This window comes from Gymnodraco acuticeps, unplaced genomic scaffold, assembly GCF_902827175.1.
Source record: "Gymnodraco acuticeps unplaced genomic scaffold, fGymAcu1.1, whole genome shotgun sequence".
NCBI lineage: Eukaryota > Metazoa > Chordata > Actinopteri > Perciformes > Bathydraconidae > Gymnodraco > Gymnodraco acuticeps.
Window position 1 is genome coordinate 1,748,233 of NW_022990238.1, and position 22,272 is coordinate 1,770,504.

The following is a 22,272-nucleotide window of genomic DNA, read 5'->3' on the forward strand; positions in this document are numbered from 1 at the left end:
AGTTGATCAGGTTGTTGATTGTGGCCTGTGGAATGTTGGTCCACTACTCTTCAATGGCTGTGCGAAGTTGCTGGATATTGGCAGGAACTGGAACACGCTGTCGTATACGCCGATCCAGAGCATCCCAAACATGCTCAATGGGTGACATGTCCGGTGAGTATGCTGGCCATGCAAGAACTGGGATGTTTTCAGCCTCCAGGAATTGTGTACAGATCCTTGCAACATGCTGCAACATGAGGTGATGGTCGTGGATGAATGGCACAACAATGGGCCTCAGGATCTCGTCACGGTATCTCTGTGCATTCACAATGCCATCAATAAAATGCACCTGTGTGCGTCGTCCATAACATACGCCTGCCCATACCATAACCCCACCACCACCATGGGCCACTCGATTCACAACATTACCCTAACCCTACCCCTACCCCTCACACCAGATACTGACTGGTTTTCGGACCCCCCCAGACCCCCTAATAAAGCAAAACTGCATGTTTCAGAGTGGCCTTTTATTGTGGCTAGCCTAAGGCACACCTGTGCAATAATCATGCTGTCTAATCAGCATCTTGATATGCCACACCTGTGAGGTGGGCAGTGATGTACCTGAACGCGTTCAATGAACGATCGTTCATATTTTGGGTGAACGTGAACTGAACGTACTGTATTTCCGCTAGATGAACGTAATTGAGAACGCGTTCATTCTCAGCGCTGTATAACGGCGTTCAAAAGTGCGTTCATTCTCAGCACTGTATTATAACGGCGTTCAAAAGGGTGCCAGATTTCATATGCCTTTCAGCTGAAACCCCAGTTAAAACACACCGTAAACAGGCTTCAAAATAATGCGGAAAACCACCCAATCTGGCAACAGCAAGCTGCCTGTGACGCGTACGCGCCTGTCACCCCTGGCTGTCGCACTAAAATATACGTCATCATCAGACTCCTCACAACAAACAATTTGGAACCGCGGAACCGGCGAGCATTGAATGAATTAGTATGGACCAGAGCCCTATCTCTCTAGGGCTCTGGTATGGACGAAGCCGAGAGCAGCTGCAGCAGCACGCGCTCAGAGTCAGACTCTACGGCGTCGGCGTATGAGCATTTAAAAGAGTTTTACGTTAAAGTCAGTACTGACTCAGACGGAAAAAATCTAACGTTTGCCTGTAACCTTAGTTTCATACCTCAGCCTGGTTCCTACCTCGTGTTGTGTTAGTACAGAGTTATGTCGGCACATATTTATATGTTATATGTTTGCACAATGACTACTTTCACTTTTGGGACTTTAAGTATATTTAGATTATTATACTTAATAAAGACCATTCAAGCAGCACGTTTTTCCTCATGTTTTTGAAAATATACTGTAGAGATGAAAGCTGCAGCTGCTACTAGTGTGGACTGAATGGGCGGCAGCAAAGCGTTATGGAAATGCCAGTATTCTGATTGCTGTCTGTGGTTCTATATGGGTTGTGGCAATCATTTTGACAAATAATAGCTCGCAGCAACGTATTGAAAAAATAACTATAAACTATAAATTAGTTCATTTTTGAAACCATGAACTTTAGTTAAAAATGTTGAATTATGAACTATGAACTGAACTAGTTCATTTTAAAATGTGTGAACTGAACTAGTTCATTTTAAAATTTGTGAACTGTGAACTGAACTAGTTCATGTAGAAAGTGAACTTTCCCAACACTGGAGGTGGGATGGATTATCTCGGCAAAGGAGAAGTGCTCACTATCACAGATTTTTTCAGATTTGTGAACAATATTTGAGAGAAATGGTTATTTTGTGTATATAGAAAATGTTTTAGATCTTTGAGTTCATCTCATGAAAAATGGGAGCAAAAACAAAAGTGTTGCGTTTATATTTTTGTTCAGTGTAGCTACAGTGTAGATATATCAATGAAAATGTTAGGTCACAGGCTCCTCCAACAGTGCAACACCATAAAACAGATACAATGGTTCAAATAGTGCACTTTCTGTAGTGATAACCACAACTATAGCCGCTCCTCGCCTACACAGGACTGAAGTTTGCACCCACTTTGGGTCCAGCTATCTGTAGGTGGGGTCAGTCATATTTTAGTCCAATCCAAATCTCTTTGTTGGGTTTGTTCACGCCCCCTTCCACGTCGACCTGCACTCTCGCCATATTTTCAATCGTCTGAAGCCCTCAGCCCGGTTTGCTGCCACATTCTGGAGGAGAAGCTTCCACACACGACCGCACTAGGTTAAAAAACCTACTACAAAGGATACAAGGGGACATCTGTGTTTGCTGGAGTCTGTTAATTCATTCTGCAACCATGAACATCTTCAGACTGACAGGGGACCTCTCTCATCTGGCTGCTATCATCATCCTGCTACTCAAAATATGGAAAAGCAGGTCGTGTGCAGGTAAGATATATATATATATTGTATAACATATGCTTCAATGTTTTCCCCTGATTGCCCTTGCCTTTCTTTGAATGACTGAAACAAGTAGCTTTCTCTCTTCTTGCCCTGTAAGCTCCAAGCTAGCTAACGTTAGCTACATATGCTTACGTTTACAACCCATTCATTTGAGTCTACGGCTAACATCGTTAGCAGTCAATGGGCTAAACTTAACTGGGCTTAGGTAGTCACTAAAATGTCTGCTGTTTAGTAAATGAAGGATCAAAGTAATACAGCGTTTAGCTTGTTTTTTGGGGGATATTTCTTCAATTTCACTAGTCTGTTTAGCTTTCTCTACTGATGTTGTCTAAACATCACACATCCATTACTCCTGCTCGGTTAATTTGAAGTTTGGTGCTCGATTCTTCTAGTCTGGCATCTGACGTGGCGTTCTGGAGGTTATGTCAGGTGGTCACAATCATGGTCACTACTCAGAGTTTGTAGTGTTTATGTATAGTCTAGGCAGGGTAAGATATCACAGTTGTATCTTCAAATACGATTTTACTTAATATTACCAGGTGGGGGTAGTAGTACATTTACTCAAGAACTGTAGCTGCACACATTGCTGTTCAGTCAGTGCTTTTCATCTTTTAAAAATCTATATAGAAGTTTATTTGTGATTTTATTTTTACAAAAATGTAGACTATCTGAAAAAAATTAAAGCATTAGTTATGTTGTTGCAAGCTACAGATATTAAATGCATTATAATTCCCTGCATCATAAATAATGATTTAATAATATCATATAATAATGGAACAACTAAAGAGCCCATTTGGCTGCATGCTGTATGCCACTCACACAGAAAGAAGAAGAAAGGAGACTTTGAGGAAACTCATTCGGATGCAAATAATAAAACAACTCTTCATAGTAAAGCCACCAGGTTTGAACCAAGGCCCTTTTTGTTTAAGGTGACAAACAGTGCAAACCAACTTACCACCCTGTGTGGATCTGTATGCATCTTACAGCACTTGAAGCTTATTTGCAACATAAAATATTATAATGTTTAACCATGTTAAAGTCAGAGAAAGATTTGTAAGGGATTTTCAACTCTGTAATGGTCCTTGATACTACACGATTGTTTTAAGAGTTATTGTTTGGCTGTGATCAGCTCAGAGAGTCAAAGATGCATACAAAGAGACAAATGTACACACTTTTCTAGTATTTTCTCACAGTACACTGTGAGGGCTAATGTACCCTGCTGTGTAAGTTAAAGAACCCAAATCCATGTACCTGAGTTGCTCTCATACCTGCCAACCTGAGATTTCATTTGTTTCTGCATTTTCCAAAAGATAGCATTATTTAGTCATTAAGATTGACTGTAAATAAGGAACTCTATACAAGCACTTGCTTTAAATATGCCTATACAAACGTGTAAGGAAGGACTTGGGTTGCTACATTATATTTCCACTAGATGTCACCGTTCAACTAAGAAAAGCATTTTATGAATCATGTTTAATCCAAACTACTTGTCAAGCTGTTGCTGATGGCTGTGCTAAACATAAAGGTTTAATCTGATTCATATTTATTTTGAAGGTATCTCTGGAAAAAGCCAAATCCTGTTTGCTATCGTGTTCACCGCGCGCTACCTGGATCTGCTCACCTCCTTCATCTCCCTCTATAACACCAGCATGAAGGTAAGGCAATCACTTTTCAGCTCTGGCCAGCAGCTCTTCAAACATGTCACACATTTCTCCCCGTTACTTTCACTGACCAACTGTTCTTCATTGTTCACCAGGTAATCTACATCGGATGTGCATATGCGACAGTCTACCTGATCTATGCGAAGTTCAGGGCCACCTACGATGGCAACCATGACAGTTTCAGAGTGGAGTTCCTGGTTGTTCCCGTCGGGGGTCTCGCTGTTCTCATCAACCACACCTTCTCTCCTCTGGAGGTGGGTTTAATCTCCTCTACTGTAGTCTTTGCGTGATAGGATGACTTGAAAAGGAACTGATATCCTGCTGTAAATGCCTGTAAAAGTCTGAACTTATTGTTGTATGATTTTCATATAAAAAAATGGTATACCTCTTGGGATTCACTGATTTTAACTTTTCATTGAGTAGGTCATTCTCTAGCAGGCTAAAAGGCTTTGTTAAAGTTCTGAAAGGAGGTTTTAATAAATGTTGGAATTGTGTTCAATCAAAGCAAGTGTAATAAAGGGTTCAAGGCTTTTATTGTCATACGTACATAGCTATAGTAGTTAAGACAATGGAATTCTTAGGTCACAGGCTCCTCCCACAGTGCAACACAATAAAACGGATAATAGTGCAAGTAAATAAAATAATATAGAATATAATAGAAATTGTGCAGAATAGTCGATATACAAGTAATTGGAATATTGATATATATAAGTTACAACCAGATGAAGGTTTTGGATGTTCTTTCAAAAGTTCAGGTGACTTTTGAAACAGCTAAGTTGTTATTTTAAATATTGCATTGTTTCCCTAGCACAAAATGGGAATAAATAACAATAAAGAAAATACATAGACTATTGGAAAAAATCTGTAAGCATTTATTTTGGTATCAATGTTGAACTTCACAATGGTGGCATCCCTAATTCCTGACCATGTAAATGTTTCTGTCATCAGATCTTGTGGACGTTCTCCATCTACCTGGAGTCGGTGGCTATCCTGCCTCAGCTCTTCATGATCAGCAAGACTGGCGAGGCGGAGACCATCACCACCCACTACCTGTTCTGCCTCGGCATGTATCGGGCTCTCTATCTCTTCAACTGGGTCTGGCGTTTCTACTTCGAAGGCTTCTTTGACTTGATCGCCATCGTGGCCGGATTGGTCCAGACTGTTCTCTACTGTGACTTCTTCTACCTTTATGTCACCAAAGGTGGGTTTTCTTGCTGGTTTCCGATTATGGCATTAGATGGATTAACTAAGGAAATAAGAGCGTGGTTATCAGGAATAAAAATATGTCTATATGTTTGTTAAAAGAGTTTAGATAATCATGTGTTGTTGGATAATTATTACTCCACATTCCTCTGGCACTGACGCAATCTCTTCCTAGTGTGACTGAGATGTGAGAGATCCACAGTCCTCGTTCCCTGAAAAACCTCATTTTCTAAATGAAATGGTCCTTTTACCACAAAATCCCCTCTTTGTATTGCTCTTCACCAGTTCACCAGTCTCGGTAGCTTACCAAGGAAACACATTCCGACTAATACATAAAGGGGATTTTGTGCTAAAGAGACGCTTGATTTGTAAACATGCTCTTGATTTGGCTTACTCCGACTGCTGAGACCTCACATTAGCATCGGTTTGCCTTCAGAATGAATTATTCTCACGATTTGATCAAGTATTTCTTACAGTCGCCTTGGAGACAAATACATAGAGTTAAGACAGCTCAAGACCTTTCGTTCACAATCTTATCAAAGTGCTTCCAAAACTGCAGCTATTCACACTAGTTTGTTTTGGAACAATACCATTCAGAAAACTTGGACAGTGTTTCAGTTACTTTAGCCATTTATTTCCTTACAGTAGCTTCAAAACAGTAGTTTTCTGAGAGCCAACACCAGAATATCAATAAGGTTTATTAACTTAAGTACGTTTTCACTTACAAGGAATTTGCCTTTGTGATGGTGCATACTCTACATAAAATAACTTCTGTAGAGGAATTAAAAACACAGGCAAAGTAAACCAGATTAAATGATAAATTGCAGTAAAACATTTTTAGAAAGGGGGGCTGTCTAGAACCTTTTTCAAGATGTTCAAATATTCAAAGTGAAGAGATAATGTACAAGGTTCAAGGTTTTTGTCTGGGCTTGGAGAGGTCCGACTGACAATCCTTCACGCCTGTCTCAGGTTGCTGAGGGACAGCAAATTGAACCAATCACTGTCTCACAGAGCGGTGATGTGCTGCAGTCTGCCCTTCACTGTGGCAGCAGCATACCAGATGGTGATGGAGAGGGTTAGGATGGACTTGATGGCAGTCTAGAAGTGCCCCATCATTGACTTTGTCAAGTTAAACTTTTTTAGCTGCCACAAGAAGTACATCCTCTACATTTGGGTTTTATCAAAGTGGGGGGCGAGCCTCCTTAGATGGGCTCAGGGGAAACTTTAAGTAGTCCACTAGTTTCTACGGAAATGTTCCGCCTGATCCCCAAAAAAGTATTTAGTTAGTACATTCAGATGGCCCAGAAATGTTATGTATAAACTAGGGCTGTCAAGTTAACGCGTTAATAACGCCACTAATTATTTTAACGCGATTAACGCATGTGTATTTTTTTTTCCTCGGCCGGCCCGTAGTTTCAGAGCGCATCGAGTTTAAAATACCATCTACAAGCTGATGCTGACAGCCCCGCTCCTGCCGCCCGCTTGTGGCAGACCACACTTCCACGCTCACCGGCAGGCACCGACTGGCTATTGGGAGGACCGGGAGGGTGTGTGCATGTGTGGCCCGAGCGAGCGAGAGAGAGACCTTACGTGCATTGTTGTTGTTAGCATCTGGTGCTAGCTAGCTGCGCTAACGGCTATAAGGAGCTGTTGAAATGAAAACAGAGGAGCGACATTTCGCCACAACTGCGCCGAGCACTTGACTTTATGCAGGCAGCCAGACAGTGGGACATTGTACGAAAAGTCAGCACACTCAGCACGGATAGTGCGCAACATGATTGCAGCGTCCAGGCAGCTCCGGTTCGAGCATGCCTTGAGTTGCACATAGCTCCAACGATCCATCACACACACACACACACACACACACACACACACACACACACACACACACTTTGTATTGTATTATTGTATGAGAGGTTCCAGGTTGAATTGAGGCGAATATTTTAAATGTTCAGAGGTTGTTGTGTTTAATATTCATGAAGATATTTGTCATTGTTCAAATTATAATAAACATTAGCATAAAGCATATTTGTCCACTCATATGTTGATAAGAGTATTAAAAACTTGAAAAATATTCCTCTAAGGTACATTTAGAACAGATCAAAAATGTGCGATTAATTTGCGATTAACTATGGACAATCATGCGATTAAATATTTTAATCGACTGACAGCCCTAGTATAAACGAGTTGATGTAAAAAAACTAAAGTTACAACACAGCGGTAAATTAGGGAGGACAGCTGTCTGTGTTTGATTATCTGTGTGAATATTTGGTCTCACACAAGCCATTGTTTTATTTAAAATATGTCATAGTCTGAATTGCCTAATTTTCCCAGTTCTTCAGATGGGTTGGACACGGTTACAGGGATGAGTTCACAAGGTTCTTTTTAGTTTCTAGTTCAATCATTTTGTAGTCAGCCTCGTGGAAATGGCTGCTTCAAAAGGGCCAACCACTTGTGGTCACTTCTGAACACAAATCGATGAACTCCCATTTGAAAGCTTCTTAAAAATGTAAACTTGATTAGCTATGGCAGCATGAACAACCACTGGCACTGATGGTTTCTGACTGTTTCTTTCTCTCTCGTCCCCCAGTACTGAAAGGCAAGAAGCTGAGCCTGCCGGCATAAAACGTAAGGAAGGAGATGGAGACTCCCAGCAGACTCAGGGGGGTGTGGAGATGACATCATGTCATCTCATGACCTACAGCGAAAAATGCCTGAGACAAAGAGCCAACTATTTGGGGGGAAAACACTAGTCTTCTTGATGATTGCTGATAGGGTAAATGCCAACAAACAGCGGAGCTGAACAAAAATCATACACAGTCAACGTTTGGATTTCTGTGTTCAGCATCTTGCCTTATACTTATTTTCATTGCTGTTCAATTAGGAGAAAAGGCTTCTTTTTTTTTTTTTTTACATGTGAGGTGTATACGCTTGTTTTTTTTATAATGTCACAAATAGGGTCGACTCTGAAAAGTACCTTGTTTGAATTGGTAATGAAATGCACAAATGTACAGTCTTATTAAAGAGTGAGATGAAGAGGTAATGTATCGGAGTGCCTGATGAGGATTATGTCCACTTTCTCACATATTTTTCTTTTTTTACTTTTGGATTTTCTTTGTCTGCATATACTATAATACTGTATCTTCTCATGGAAATATTTAAGATGCCAACAGCAACAGTTTCGCCACAAACACAAACTTGCATTTTGTAAAAACATTGATTTCTAAAATTGTATAAAACTCTGTTTTAACAATTGTCTTTAAATCTGAAACATTTTGTAACCGGTTAACATTACAGGATTTATAGTTTCAACTTAAGTTTAGGTAACCAATGAAATATAAAACTTCTTTGGGACGAACATGTCAGTATTTTTGAATGATGGCTATTTTGGAATTAAATCTTTCGTGTATTTATTGATCTTCTTTCTTCAGCTTGCTGTTTAATAGACAAAAAATGCATCAATTGTTCTTCAGCTTTAATATACATTTCATCAAATCTAAACAATGCTACATCACATTTTGGATGTGGATAGAGCACACATTTAGTTTCTGCCAGCATTGCACCCAGAAACAAACTATTGAACACCTTCCAACAGTGACTTGTCGTTTTTCTCAAGGTCATAATCAATGAAGTCAAGAGTAAAGCAATATAGCTGAATAATGATAATTGACTGAGAATCGTTCAGCCCTTTGACTGGTTGTGACATTTCAATTGTTAACGGTACGTCTGGAGAGTGAACAAATGAACAGTCTGTTGTCGAGTAGGGGGATCACTGTGTTCAATGGGTGCATTTCTATAAAAACGCCTCTTGTTTAACTTTTCAAATGAGTAATTCCCAACTTTGTCTTCTTTTATTTTTTTATTTTTTTGTGCATGATATCACCTCCATTAAAGATCTTCTGAGAATCACCTTCCAGTGTCGCTGTTTGACTTCTTAAAATCATTCAAGCAAAGATTATAAGCACACTTACACTATTGAGTTTTGGGCCAGTAGTAGTGCCTTTTAATGTAAACACATCATAGCCATCATATATCTTTGAAAATGTGGCAGGTGTAGGTGGGAGAAATACTAAAATATGACGTTTCATAATGTTTAGTAGGCACAGTTCATTCCAATAAAGATCTTTGCAACAAAAATACATGCTGAGGATACACCATTATTACTCATCTCAAGTTCCTTGTAGTAGATCAGGATATTCTCTCATTAAGAAAAACCACATCCATAAATAAATTCAGAAGCAATTGTTGTGTGCCGTACACCAGACTTTATTTTCAGCAGATCATCTATCGCCAATAATACATTGTTTTTAATCCATTAAGTTAATTATATATGTCACCATGTAAGTTCACTGTTGAGGAACCGGCAATCTAAGTTGTTCATACATTACATAACATATCTGTTATGACAATAACTCTTTGAATGTTGAATCATATTTTAAAGCCAAGAATTGTCAGAAGAAGAACACACTTGTTTATCATGATGTGCATTTATTCAAAGCTTCATCACAAATGTGCAACATCGAGCTCTTTTAAAGGTAACAGCAAACAAGTAACATGTGCATCAGATAGCTGCAGACATACATTACATACACAAGCATTTCTAAAACTGAATAAATATTCTGTGTGTATTAGGACTAATAAAGCAATATTAGTTATTACATAGTTTGGCTGTGATATGTTATACTTATATAACATGTAAACATAGAGATAATGACACATAGTACAATGTACTAATAATCTTTAGGCTTTAGACTTACAGTGACCATCAGGGAGTCTTTGTGCTTACACAATCTGTTACATACAGCACATTCAAGGGTCTCAATCCAAACCACCAAGCTTCAGTAGTGCTCATTTATGGTGCCAGTTCACAAAGCAATTTTAAACCTTTCCACATACAGTTGACAATTGAGAGAGAAGAATAATCAGGCTTTTACATTTCCTTCGTTTTTGAAATTTCACTCTCACTCTCCTTCTCCTGGACATCATGTTGCTGATAGGAATAAAGGACAAGAGAGAATAAATACACCGTGGGAACAATTTCACAGTTAATAATATAAATGTCAGGACACTTAAATGGGAATTTTAGAAGATAGGATTATGAAACTGAAATGATTGTATTGTATCACCACAACCACATTTAACAGAAGCGTTGCATAAAGCTTTGAATGAAATGCTCAACAGGTTGTGTAGGCTGCTGTATTTTATCTTTAAGGCCGAACTTACCAAGAAAAAGGCCAATTATGGATGAAATGGTGATATAATAAAATGTTGTGTTTGTTCTTCTTTTGTTCAAAACACACTCCACACATCAGTACATTACCTTTGTCAGATGTGGGTTATAGCGGCTGAGGATGTTGGAGATGGTGAAATAAAGCGCATTAAAGATGAATGAAACCATGACAGAGAAGAGGGCGATGCCAGAGAGCACACACAGCAGAGTCGTCCCTCCTACAAACAACAGGAACGCTGACAAAGAGAGAAATAAGTTGAGTTTGGTTAATAAAAAGTACTGTCAGATTAGTACAGTTTAGCTTGCATAAGACAGTTATTGACATGATCAGACATACCTTCAAAGAAAACCAAACCAACTGCAGACATGATAATGGTCACAAGAGCAAAAGAGAGGAACATTCCAACGGGAATTGCAGACATGGCACCAAACAGCATCACCGTGAGAGCAAATAAAGGGTGGCTGTTCAGGTACTGCCCGATCCTTGTTTTCATCATCTGTGCTACCTGGGAAAAAGATAAAAGCAAAATGCAGCTGTCATTTTCACTCAGCTGGAAATGAACACAGACCCCTGGGATTTGCTGACGGAAAAGCAAACATAAAGAATAAAGAACGTTCTTTTTGACAGATGTAGGTGTTTAGTGTTATCTTACCTTGGGGTCATCATATAAGCGGCTCAGCAGGCTGGCCCAACTCCCAAACAAGTGCTGAAACTCAGCCACTCTGCTTTTGCGTTTGATGCTGCACTGATCCATCTCCCTTCACCAGACTGAGGACTTGAGGAAAACTGAGTCCGCCTGACAGCCAGCTGGTGCAATGAAAAAACAATCAAGGATCAGAGTAAACAACAGTGACTTTAATAAAATAGAAGACTTTAGTTAACTACAGCATAAAACCTTTAAATACTTTACATTTCTGAAAACTGAGAACAAAGTTAAGTGACTAACCTGAATAATGTAGTTAACCTGGTCCGGTTGTCAGCTCACAACTTATGAAACTGTGTCTTAAAGTTGTCTCCAACTCAGTAGCAACACACCCTTTATAAAACCACCCCTTCTTCTTCTTCCTCCTCCTTCTTCCTCTTCCTGGATTTCTGCTGGAGGGACTCTAAAAGGCGTGTTGGTATTGCTGGTGCCATCTGCTGTTCACCTCAAATGTTACAGCATTAGACTGAGGGCAATACTTTTCTGAAGAACTGCTTCATAATTAATATTCCAACAGATCATATAATGTGAGGATCTAGATATCATAAACATCTGGTTTTATTCTAATTAAAGTAGGCAAGATCAGTATTGGACCATACAATTGAACTTGATATCAAAATTAGAAGTAAATACAAGAGCAATAGGCCTACTTACCAGTCAATGTGATTTATGCATGTATTTATTGTAAACTTGGAAATGATATGTAATTGATTCAATAATACTGAAACTGATATTATTATTTCGATTATTGTTATTACTATTATGAGGTACAGCATCCAAACTATTTGACCTGAGTCCATTTATAATCATAAGTGGTCACTCTGAGAAACTGAAACACATAATTGAATTCATTGAAAGCTCACAAAGCCAAATGACTTATCAGAGATGTATTTCATGACAGAGGTGCAGGAGAAGTTTTACAAGTTTAAAAGTTGCAAGTAAGTTCTCACACACTGTTTGAGGAGCAAACACGTTGTATTATAATGATTGATATTATTAAGAGTTATTTTCTCATGTGGAAACGTCCTAGCAGTATGGTGGCTCTAGATACAAATATATAGATACATTTATTAGTAATTGTATTATTATCCAAGCATCGTTACTGTGATGGATTTATCGGCTCTTTCCACAAGGGAGGGGTGTGTGGGGTTGTGCGCCATCTAGCATTGTGGTTGCTGCCAAGTAAATACTACTTTGCTCACCCGTCCCTTTACAAGACAGCAGTTACGAGCCACCAAGTGCAACACTGCAGTAATGCAATGCAGGACCTTCCCCTTAACCAGAGGCCAACCTCACCATAACTTTAGTAATGTAATGAAATTCAACTGGCAGGCACCAGCTGGGATTAAGACAGTTTCACAAGAGTGTTGGTAAAGTACGATGGCTTTCAGGTTACTTAAAAAAAACCTCCAGAAACAGTGTTCTGCCGTTAAAGCTTCTTTACAAACATGGTGGTGCAACAGAGTGGACCTGACATCTACAGTATGTACACACAAAGGCTCATTCTAAGGTAACAAAATCAACAGTTCTTAGTTCAGGTGATTGTGCACTAATAAAGGTTATGAATATTATATTCAATACACTTTATTTATAAGTGCCTTTCAAGACACCCATAGGACACAGAATATGACCAGATAATACATAATGAAATATAACAGTGTAAGTATGTATGTAGGCTAGGGCTGAACGATTCATCGATTTTAAATCGAAATTGCGATTTGAAATGATGCGATTATCAAATCGCAAAGCCTGCGATTTTTTTGTGTGTGCTTGTGTGTCAGTCATCCACACCAATCAGAAGTGCTGTGCTCCGCATGTACCAGCCATTGTTAACCAATCAGAAGTGGCCCATGATAGAAGGTGATTGACAGATTGATCCAATCACCAGCCATATATTCTTGAAAGTGCCTGCCCTTTTCCAAATGGCTTCCAATGGAGCTTTCCTAGATGGTTTGTGTTTGATGTTCTCATAAACGAGTCATGTTTATCATATAACTTGGTTTAATAACCTTAATAGTGACGGAGCAACATTACATACACATGGCAGTTATCACAACACTACTCGAACGCCGCATGTAGATCCCTACATCCGGTACGGTGTCTGCAGAAGGACCAAAGAGACCAAATGCGAATACTCTACATCCCCTTTCTTTAGCTCTTCCTACAGTAGTGAACAAAACTGTTATACTGAGCACATATGACAGAACATACAGAATGCTGCAAATTTGCACATTATCAAACTATGTGTGCATTTAGTAACTGATGAACACAGAGGCTATCTCAAAGAAGGAGTGCAGCAATTAACTCAGTAATTATTACTACAGTAACAAAGTAGATTACTAAAATAGAATACATTTGCACTGTGAAACAAAACTTTAAGCCTCAATATGGTATAACTGTGTGAACTAAGTTTAGAGACATTGTTCTCAGAGTGGTATGCTTATGCATACATGACAAAGCTTCAGTCTCTGTATTTGGGATTAGGCTTGATAGCACGGCCTGAGTGTGTCCTGTAGACACTCTCAGGAGTGTCTGACAGCAGTTTAGCTGTGGGAACATCAGCCCTCATGTGTTCACTGTTCAGTGATTCCTGTGTGTTACAATCTGTGAACTCAAGTCCTGTCCTGTGTGTGTGATCAGTGTCACTTGTGGAGGTATGTGACGGGACAGGCTCAGCTACAGGCAGAATGTGCCTACGATTCCTTCTGTACAGCTTCCCGTCTGAGTGGACGACGTATGACCGGGGTTCCTTGCAAATCTCTTGAATTATTCCAGTCCTGTTGTAACCTTGTGGGGTCTGCATCCTAACAACCTGTCCTTCCATCAAAGGTTGTAGTGGTCGGCTTGACTTATCATAGCACTGTTTTTGATACAGCCTCTTGTTTAGAAGCTGGGCTTTTACCTCTTATGGATGGCGCATGTCTGGCTCAAGCAGCTTCACCGAGACTGGGAGTGTTGTACGTGTTTGTCTCGACATCAGTCTCTGTGCAGGAGATCCTAATTGTGCGTCACGTGGCACATTCCTGATGGAGGCCTGTGGTGCAGTGGGTTGTGAGTTGGTATTCGGATCAGGAGGTCACAGGTTCAAACCCCACTGCAGTCAGCATGTCGTTGTGTCCCTGGGCAAGACACTTCACCCCAAATTGCTCCTGTGGGGATTGCCCACAGTATTGAGTATGTAAGTCGCTTTGGATAAAAGCGTCTAACAAGTGACATGTAATGTTTAATAGGTTGAGAAAAACATCAGTTCCATCTCTATGAGATTTCTCCATGAGCTGCTTAGCACTGCGCACAGCCCGTTCAGCTAGGCCGTTGGACTGGGGATACTCAGGGCTGCTGGTAATATGAGTGAAGTCCCACTGTGAAGCAGTCTTTAAAGCGCGGGCTAGTAAACTGCCTCCCATTGTCTGACTTGAGGGTGTGAGGTGCTCCATGAACTGAGAAATGTCTTTTCAGCTTTGCAATGACTGTTGCTGCAGTGATATCACGAAGCATGTCTATCTCATACCAGCCTGAATATGAGTCCACTAGCACTAAGTATTGCTGATTGTGCCACTCAAAGATGTCAGTTGCTACAGTTGACCACGGCAGGTCTGGAACTGGATGCAGATGGAGTGGTTCTTTCTGCTGGTGTGGTTTTGTGCTGTTGCACACAGAGCATGACTGTATTTCTGTGTGAATGTTGTCTGTCATAGTTGGCCAGAAAACAATGCTACGTGCTCTCCGCTTTGTAGCCACTTCACCAGGATGTCCTCTGGGCATGATGCTGATGTATTCTTTCTGTAGTGACAGAGGAATAACTGCTTTGTGACCCTTCATTATGACTCCATTTTCAACAATCAGTTCGTCTCTGAAAGGGAAATACGGTCTAATGGCATGTGGAAGATTATGCTGTTTAGCGGGCCACCCGTGTCTGATAGTGGTGCTGAGTGTTTGCAGAGTCATGTCTTCAGCGGTGTGCCTCTCTAACTCTTTTAAGCGAGAAGAAGATATGTAGTTAACAGTCATCACGTCGAAGTTGTCCTCTTCTTCAGCTTGCTGAACTGTGGAGCTGCGGGGAGCTCGCGACAAAGTGTCAGCCAGGAACATTTGCTTTCCACATTTGTACACAAGAGTGATGTCGTACTTTTGTAGTCGTAGCATCATTCTTTGTAGTCTTGCAGGTGCTGTGTGTATGGGCTTTTTTAGTATGGTGACGAGGGGCTGGTGGTCTGTTTCAATAGTGACTGGTTTACCATAGATATAGTCATTGAATTTTGAACATGCAAAGACCACTGCCAACAACTCTTTTTCGATTTGAGCATATCTGGTTTCTGTTTCAGTTAGTGTACGCGAAGCATACGCTACAGGTTTTCCTTCCTGCAAACACGCTGCACCGAGTCCGTACTGTGAAGCGTCACAGGTAAGTGTCACTGGCTTGTCAACGTCGTAGTATAGCAACACCGGTGGGCAAGACATGCGTTTCTTTAAATCTTCAAAAGCTTTCTGCTGCTGTTCATGCCATGTCCATTCTGTGTCTTTATGTGTGAGTAGCCGTAGTGGAGCTGACAGCTGGCTGAAGTTTGGTATGAACTTTCCAAGGTAGTTGACCATCCCCAGGAATCTTTGTAAGGCTGGGATGTCTGCTGGCACTGGCATCTCACTAATAGCACTTGTTTTGGAAGGATCTGCTTTGAGTCCTTCACTGGTGAAAACATGGCCGACATAGCCGACTTGGCTTAGCCTGAACTTGCACTTGAGGGGGTTAAGCCTTAAGTTAACCTCCCTGACCCTGTTAAGCACTTTTCTCAGGTTGGCGTCGTGCTCTGCAACATCTTTACCTGCAATAATGATATCATCAACGATGATTTCACAGGGGTATCCGGCGAAAATCTGTTCCATGGAGTGCTGGAACACCTCGCTGGCAGAATTGATTCCAAATGGCATTCTTAGAAATCTGTAACGACCAAAAGGGGAGCTGAAAGTGGTTAACATGGAAGACTTAAGGTCGAGTGGAATCTGCTAAAAAGATCTCTTTGCATCTAATACAGAAAACATAGTTGCTTTTGACATGTGTGTGGCGACTTCTTCCACAGTACACATAGGATGGTGTGGTCTTTTCAGAGCAGTGTTCAAGTCTCTTGGATTAATATCCTGATTTCTTGTTTGTCCTTTTTGCTAGTGGCTACCATAGAGGACACCTAATCAGTGGGCTCTGAGACAGGAATGATGACGCCCAGTTCCTGCATCTTGTCGAGTTCAGCTTTGACTCTGTCTTTCATAGCCACAGGTATGCGATGTGCAGAACGAACGACTGGTTTTACATCTGGGTCGAGAGTCATGGAGTACGTCACAGGTAGCTTTCCAAGCTCATCAGAGAAGAGATCGCTGTATTCTGTTTGGATCTCAACTGAAAAATCATCGTCAGTGGGGCTTAATTGATGAACTGCTTCACTGAATGAAACTAGTCCCATCCGTCTGCACGCTCGTAGCCCAAGCAGTGGCAGGACATCCTCTTCTACAATGTAGAATGGCAGTGTGTGGACTTTTCCCACTAGGTGGCACTGCAGTCTGACTACGCCCGCAGTTTTGATTTTGCTACCACCATATGCTACAAGATTAGTGGATTTAAAACACGTCTGTATTTGTTCATCTCCTTTTATCACATTGAATGACATTTTTGACATAATATTGCACTTCGCACCAGTGTCTACTTTCATCTCGACTACATTGTCATTGATGTGCACAGTGACAAAAGCCTCATAATTTGTATCTATCTGTGCATCAGTTGCGTCAACACTTACTTGCAGTGTTACGCTGTCAACATAGAATGTTTCATCTGTAGTTGTATCAGCTTGATCAGGTTTTAGTTGATGAACTATCCTCCTGGGCCCTTGCTTGTTATATGCTTGTTGTATGGAATTGCAACACTTCTTGAAATGATTCCACTTTTTGCAGGTATAACACTGTTGACCATTTGCTGGACAGTTGTCCCTCTTTGCTGCATGACTACCTCCACAGTTGTAGCAGTTGGAAATAGAGCTAACTCCTTTGCCTGAGGTTTCCTTTTGTTGTCGTATTTTCGTGTTCCTCTCTGGTAAGTCTGAACTGAATCCACATTTGTGGCAGAGTGTTGTGGCATAGCTAGCGTTTTATTGTGCTCTTCAGTCATCTCATGGATCTGACATATGTTAACAGCCTTGATTAGTGTTAAATCACAGTCTCTCAGGAGCACTTTCCTTAAGTTGCCATTACTAATACCACAGACCAGTCTATCTCTGATTAGTTCTTCATAGAGATTCCCAAATTTGCAGCTCTTTGCCTTGATCCTTAAAGCACTGACATACGATTCAATTGACTCACCAACTTTTTGATTCCTTGTATTGAACTTGTGTCTTTCCATAGTGACATTTGTTTGAGGGTTACACATCTCCCTAAATTTTATTTTCAGACACTCCGGGTCTTCTTTAGACTCGGCATGAGTGATGATGGGCGCATCCTCGCCAGGACCCCTCACTTCAGCCGAATAGACGAAAGACCTCTCGCGCTCGATGGCCTCTGGTCCCGCTATATTGAGGAGAATGTATGCTCGTGTGCGTGCTGGCTTGTCATAGTGTGCCGCCGCGATGAAAATGTCATATTCCTGTTCGAATACTCGCCAGTTCTCTGCGATGTTACCGTCAAAGACGAGTGGGTGGGGTCTCCGGAATCCTTCCGCCATGTTAGCTTAGCTGCATGCGTCGTGGTGGAGCAGGCTTAATTGTCCTCGCAAACGTCACCCAGACGCAGTGGCGGCGCCATGGTATGGCTGGGGTAGGCTACAGCCATACCAAGAAATGGCTTAGCCCTACCTTAGCCCGACCATGAAAAAGTATGTTAAAGTAAGCATGTTGAGAACACGGATTGCGAAAATCTACCGGTCGTGTCCACAACACACAAACTGATCCTGCTGTAACAACAAGTGCACGTTACTGATGCAATATGGTTGAGACCATTCGGGCTTATGCTAGAGGGGTGCAAGGAATAGTCTAAGTAGTGGGGGAGTTTTATACACTAAAGGTGTGAAAATTCTCTCGCGTTATAATATCAGCGCGGCCGCGGTCAGATCAAAATGCCTCCGAATGCAATTTGAATAGACCTACAGCCAATCAGAGCAACGAAACGTTGGGTCTGCTGCGTCATGCATTACTGATACCGTATCGTGATACGTCACGTTCACAGTGAAAAGTCCCCAAACTCGCGCCGAGTAAATTGCAGACAGACAGCAGAACTTCTAGGATTAATTGTATATTTCGGATGGATAGATTTGTTCTTAAACGCCCTCGCATTGAGGTACAAGTCGAACAGGTGCCAGTCACACGACCCAACTGAAGAGTGAATAGTGAGTTTTGAATATATTTTTGTAATAATGGGTCATTTGAAAAAGTGTTTTGTATGACAATAGAGACACAGGCCACCTGTTGTGTGCTATGTCTGTCTCTCTCTGTTTACCTGTGTCTGTGTGTCTCTCTCTCTCTGTCTGTCTCTCTCCCTCACTCTCCTTCTCTCTCTCTCCGTGTCAATTCTATATGCCAACTGTTCTTGTTTCTGCCGCTGCGTAGCATGTTGTAACAACGTGGAATTAGCAGAATAGGCTATTGTATTGTTTAACTCACACCTGTTGCTCTCGATGTAATTTAGCTGATAAAAGGAGACTAATAAAAGCCTCACGCGTGGCGTTTCACTGTCAAGGGGTGCGATATAGCGTGTATGTAATTTATATTACAAATACTGACTTGAGCCCCACCACTGTATGGGTTAGCCCTACCATAGATTACCCAACAAAAATACTCTGGCGCCGCCACTGCCCAGACGTGAAAAATCCGCCGAAAAAAAACTCCGGAGACTTGACTTCTGACACCATGTTTGATGTTCTCATAAACGAGTCAAGTTTATCATAGAACTTGGTTTAATAACCTTAATAGTGACGGAGCAACATTACATACACATGGCAGTTATCACAACACTACTCGAACGCCGCATGTAGATCCCTACATCCGGTACGGTGTCTGCAGAAGGACCAAAGAGACCAAATGCGAATACTCTACAGTTTGGGTAAGGTTAGTAATGCTCCATCACATGTTTTACATCTATTACAGGGTGAATCTTAAACTGAAGCTTGACTTTAAAGCAACTCAACGGAAGTTTCATGTAAGTTTAGTTCTTTCACTCGTAGCTCTGGCTGCGGGGGTGCTAGAGACGGGAGCACGTTGACACGACCTTCCTAGCCGGAGATATTGCCGCATTTTACAATAAACTTCCGTTGGGTCGCTTAAAAACAAATATCGCAAATCGAATCGCAATATCTGTCAGAAAAATCGCAATTAGATTATTTCCCCAAATCGTGCAGCCCTAGGCATATGTATAACAGCATTGCCCATCCTCATTGGTGTTTTACAGCGCGTACAACTACATATCTTCTGCTCCTTCTCGGGGATATTAAACATTGTCATTAAAAGACCGCTGTCACTAATTATGATGGATGTTATGGCCAGCCTTATCTGATTCTGCCTAATTGTGCCATAAACCACCAATCGTCTTTATTGGACAGGTTATGAATCATCAAATGAGTTGTTTGTGATTGTAGAGGAAACTATCTCTTTTCATTTCTCTCAGGTGACTAAAATGTGGCTACTTTAGATGAAGCTAAGGTATAAAATGAGAATACTTTTTTGACTTTTCATATGAGATAAGAAGCCACCCAGCACACTCTATTCTAAAAACAAACATAAGGGAAATTACAACAGTATTTCTCTAGAGATCCAGCAGAGGGTGTTCCCAGTTTACTTCACAGCTGTCAGACTGGAACGGCTCCTTAAAAATAATGACCACACTTTCTTCCCTTCTGCTCTGTACTGCCATTAGATGGCAACAGCCAGGCTCCTCTGTGGGACTGATCAGAATATTAAATTACTGAACTTTACCACCGCCGCTGACTACTTCTTCAATCAAAGATATGAGTTTCCACGGCCACCCACAAATTATGTTACCCCCTCAGATAGCATTAAATAAATGCAGGCACATAACTGCAAGAGAAATTGCAGTGTGATCTGTTTTGAGCTACACCAAAGAGAGACACCCCCGGGACGTGTGATGACAACTTACTGTAGGCCTATTTGGACGCTTTATAGCTGCCGGCCAAACAAATTAATCTCTCTCTTTTTGTATTGAGTACAGGGAATGATTTGGTGAGAGAGAAACTGCTTCAACAGTACCTCTCCAGACTGCTAAACACAATGAACTCAGTAAACCAAGGCTTCTGTGTGCAATTACTGCATTTGTGCACATAAAACAAGGACTTCCTACTAATTAACTATGTTTTCTGCTCTGCCGTTTTTTTACTCTTTTATTTTTCTGACTCTTACACCTCTACACACCACTTATCTTTTCTATGCTCTGGAGTTCACAACAGCCTGGTTGCTGCCATGCTCAAACACACACCCGCCCACTGCTTCACTTGATGCAATGTTTAATAGTAGACCTCAGTTACTGGTGAAAGGCTTCATCTTCTGTCACAGCTGGGAAACATCTGGGAGAGAGTTAATTAGTTTTACATTAGTGCTCTATGCAACTTACTAATTATATGTGGACCATTTTAAACTATAGTGCATGTTGTATATGAGCAAACTATATGTTAACTATCTTAATGTTAATGGAATACATTCAATTATTGTTTTATTGAAAAAAATGCACATTATACTTTACACTTGATTTCCTGTTGGACAACATGAGACGGATAAAAGTTGTTCGATGGCTCCTGAGACAAATGACTCATCCCGTACCTCAACTTGAAGGTAGATGCAAATCGAATGTTCCTAATGTCTCCCATATACCTGTGGCTGTGGTGCAAAGAAATATCCGAGCGTCTGAGAGCAAATTGACCATATGTCTACTGGCACGTGTCGAGACGTTCTACATATTGCAGCCATGATGTGATTGATGGGCTGTCAGTTAACTGCAATTTGCATCCGCTGATTGTAAGAACTAATCACTGCTAGAGGAGGGGCATAAAAATGTCGGAAATCTCCTGTGAATCCATGTTAACTGATGCGTTTCCAACTGGTTTGGCCACAGAAATGATATCATGTGTGCATTATTGACGTCAGTCCCGCACGTACACACTGCAGTCAATGTCTGCTGTGTTTTATGAGAAAATAAGAGGGACATGGTGTTGTTTCTCCCGCCTTGTCACTCCTGATACACTTCTCCACCACACTATCCGTGTTCATCCAGGAACTCCCCTCTCTTTGAAGTTACAGGAGAACACGGCCAACCTGGCAATATTAGAAAAAAAGGATTTGGAGTCTGCCCTGCATCAAATAGGACAGTCCTTGTTGTCATTGGTTGTCATTTTGCCCAATGAAGTGAAGGGGAGCTTTCAGTTCCTGTTCTCACTGGGGTGAGGAAGAGACTCAAAGGGAGCTCCCTGGAGGGTGCTAAAGAGCGCTGCGGAGGACGCGTCAGAGCCCTCCTATAGGCTTAACTACATCAGCATGACTTCACCCACAGCACAAACAGGAGGAATGTTAACTGTTGCACTGTTCACATTAGACATTATTACAAGATACAGCTCGCAACTAGCTAACTTAGCTAACCAGAGAAAAAGGAAACAGGGACAGTCAGCCAAGAGGCCTATCAAATCATGTATCTGCTTCTCTAAAACAACTTTGATTTTGTTTATCTTCGTATAAAAATGGCAGTGTATCAATTCATCTGTTTTGGGAGTCACATGTGGCTTTTATTAGCACCGCTACCGCCATGTGATGCTCCCCCATTCTGGTGCTATGAGAGATAGTTCTGCAGAACATTAAAAAGACCATGCAGCCAGCCTGGACCTTCACCAGACTGCAGACATACAGAGCCAAGAAGTCCACAGATGATGATTGAAAAAAACAAAAAACTACAGAAGGCTCTTTGTTGATTCCAGCTCTTTATTCACTTCAAAATCTCCCTAAATCTGATTTGCAAATGTAACACCTGTCACTTTGACTGGATTTTAACCAACAAAGATTTCATTCTGAGAGGAAATCAACAATCCTGCCAAGGACAGAGGGCTC

General features: G+C 41.1%; 2 protein-coding genes across 2 annotated transcripts; one reads left to right on the forward strand and one right to left on the reverse strand.

Moving 5' to 3' along the window:
* Positions 1-2,090: 2,090 nt before the first annotated feature.
* On the forward strand, positions 2,091-9,174 carry kdelr2a (KDEL endoplasmic reticulum protein retention receptor 2a). The gene is made up of 5 exons (XM_034219984.1): positions 2,091-2,384; positions 3,954-4,054; positions 4,156-4,314; positions 5,009-5,261; positions 7,854-9,174. Exons 1-5 carry the CDS (start codon positions 2,294-2,296, stop codon positions 7,886-7,888), a joined length of 639 nt encoding a protein of 212 aa, XP_034075875.1. The 5' UTR covers positions 2,091-2,293; the 3' UTR covers positions 7,889-9,174.
* A 334-nt stretch (positions 9,175-9,508) lies between these two features.
* On the reverse strand, positions 9,509-12,470 carry LOC117548618 (lipid droplet assembly factor 1-like). Its single transcript, XM_034219985.1, has 5 exons — positions 11,441-12,470; positions 11,147-11,301; positions 10,831-10,999; positions 10,584-10,729; positions 9,509-10,253 (listed from the first exon to the last, which is right to left on the reverse strand). Exons 2-5 carry the CDS (start codon positions 11,246-11,248, stop codon positions 10,194-10,196), a joined length of 477 nt encoding a protein of 158 aa, XP_034075876.1. The 5' UTR covers positions 11,249-11,301; positions 11,441-12,470; the 3' UTR covers positions 9,509-10,193.
* Positions 12,471-22,272: the final 9,802 nt, after the last annotated feature.

Excerpts from the sequence above, each read along its gene's own strand:
- kdelr2a (XM_034219984.1), top strand. The coding sequence starts at position 2,294 with ATGAACATCTTCAGACTGACAGGGGACCTCTCTCATCTGGCTGCTATC. Across the intron at positions 4,315-5,008 it reads ACACCTTCTCTCCTCTGGAG|ATCTTGTGGACGTTCTCCAT; the intron begins GTGGGTTTAATC and ends TTCTGTCATCAG. Across the intron at positions 5,262-7,853 it reads CTACCTTTATGTCACCAAAG|TACTGAAAGGCAAGAAGCTG; the intron begins GTGGGTTTTCTT and ends CTCGTCCCCCAG.
- LOC117548618 (XM_034219985.1), bottom strand. The coding sequence starts at position 11,248 with ATGGATCAGTGCAGCATCAAACGCAAAAGCAGAGTGGCTGAGTTTCAG. Across the intron at positions 11,000-11,146 it reads GCTTATATGATGACCCCAAG|GTAGCACAGATGATGAAAAC; the intron begins GTAAGATAACAC and ends TCTTTTTCCCAG. Across the intron at positions 10,730-10,830 it reads TGGTTTGGTTTTCTTTGAAG|CGTTCCTGTTGTTTGTAGGA; the intron begins GTATGTCTGATC and ends TCTCTTTGTCAG.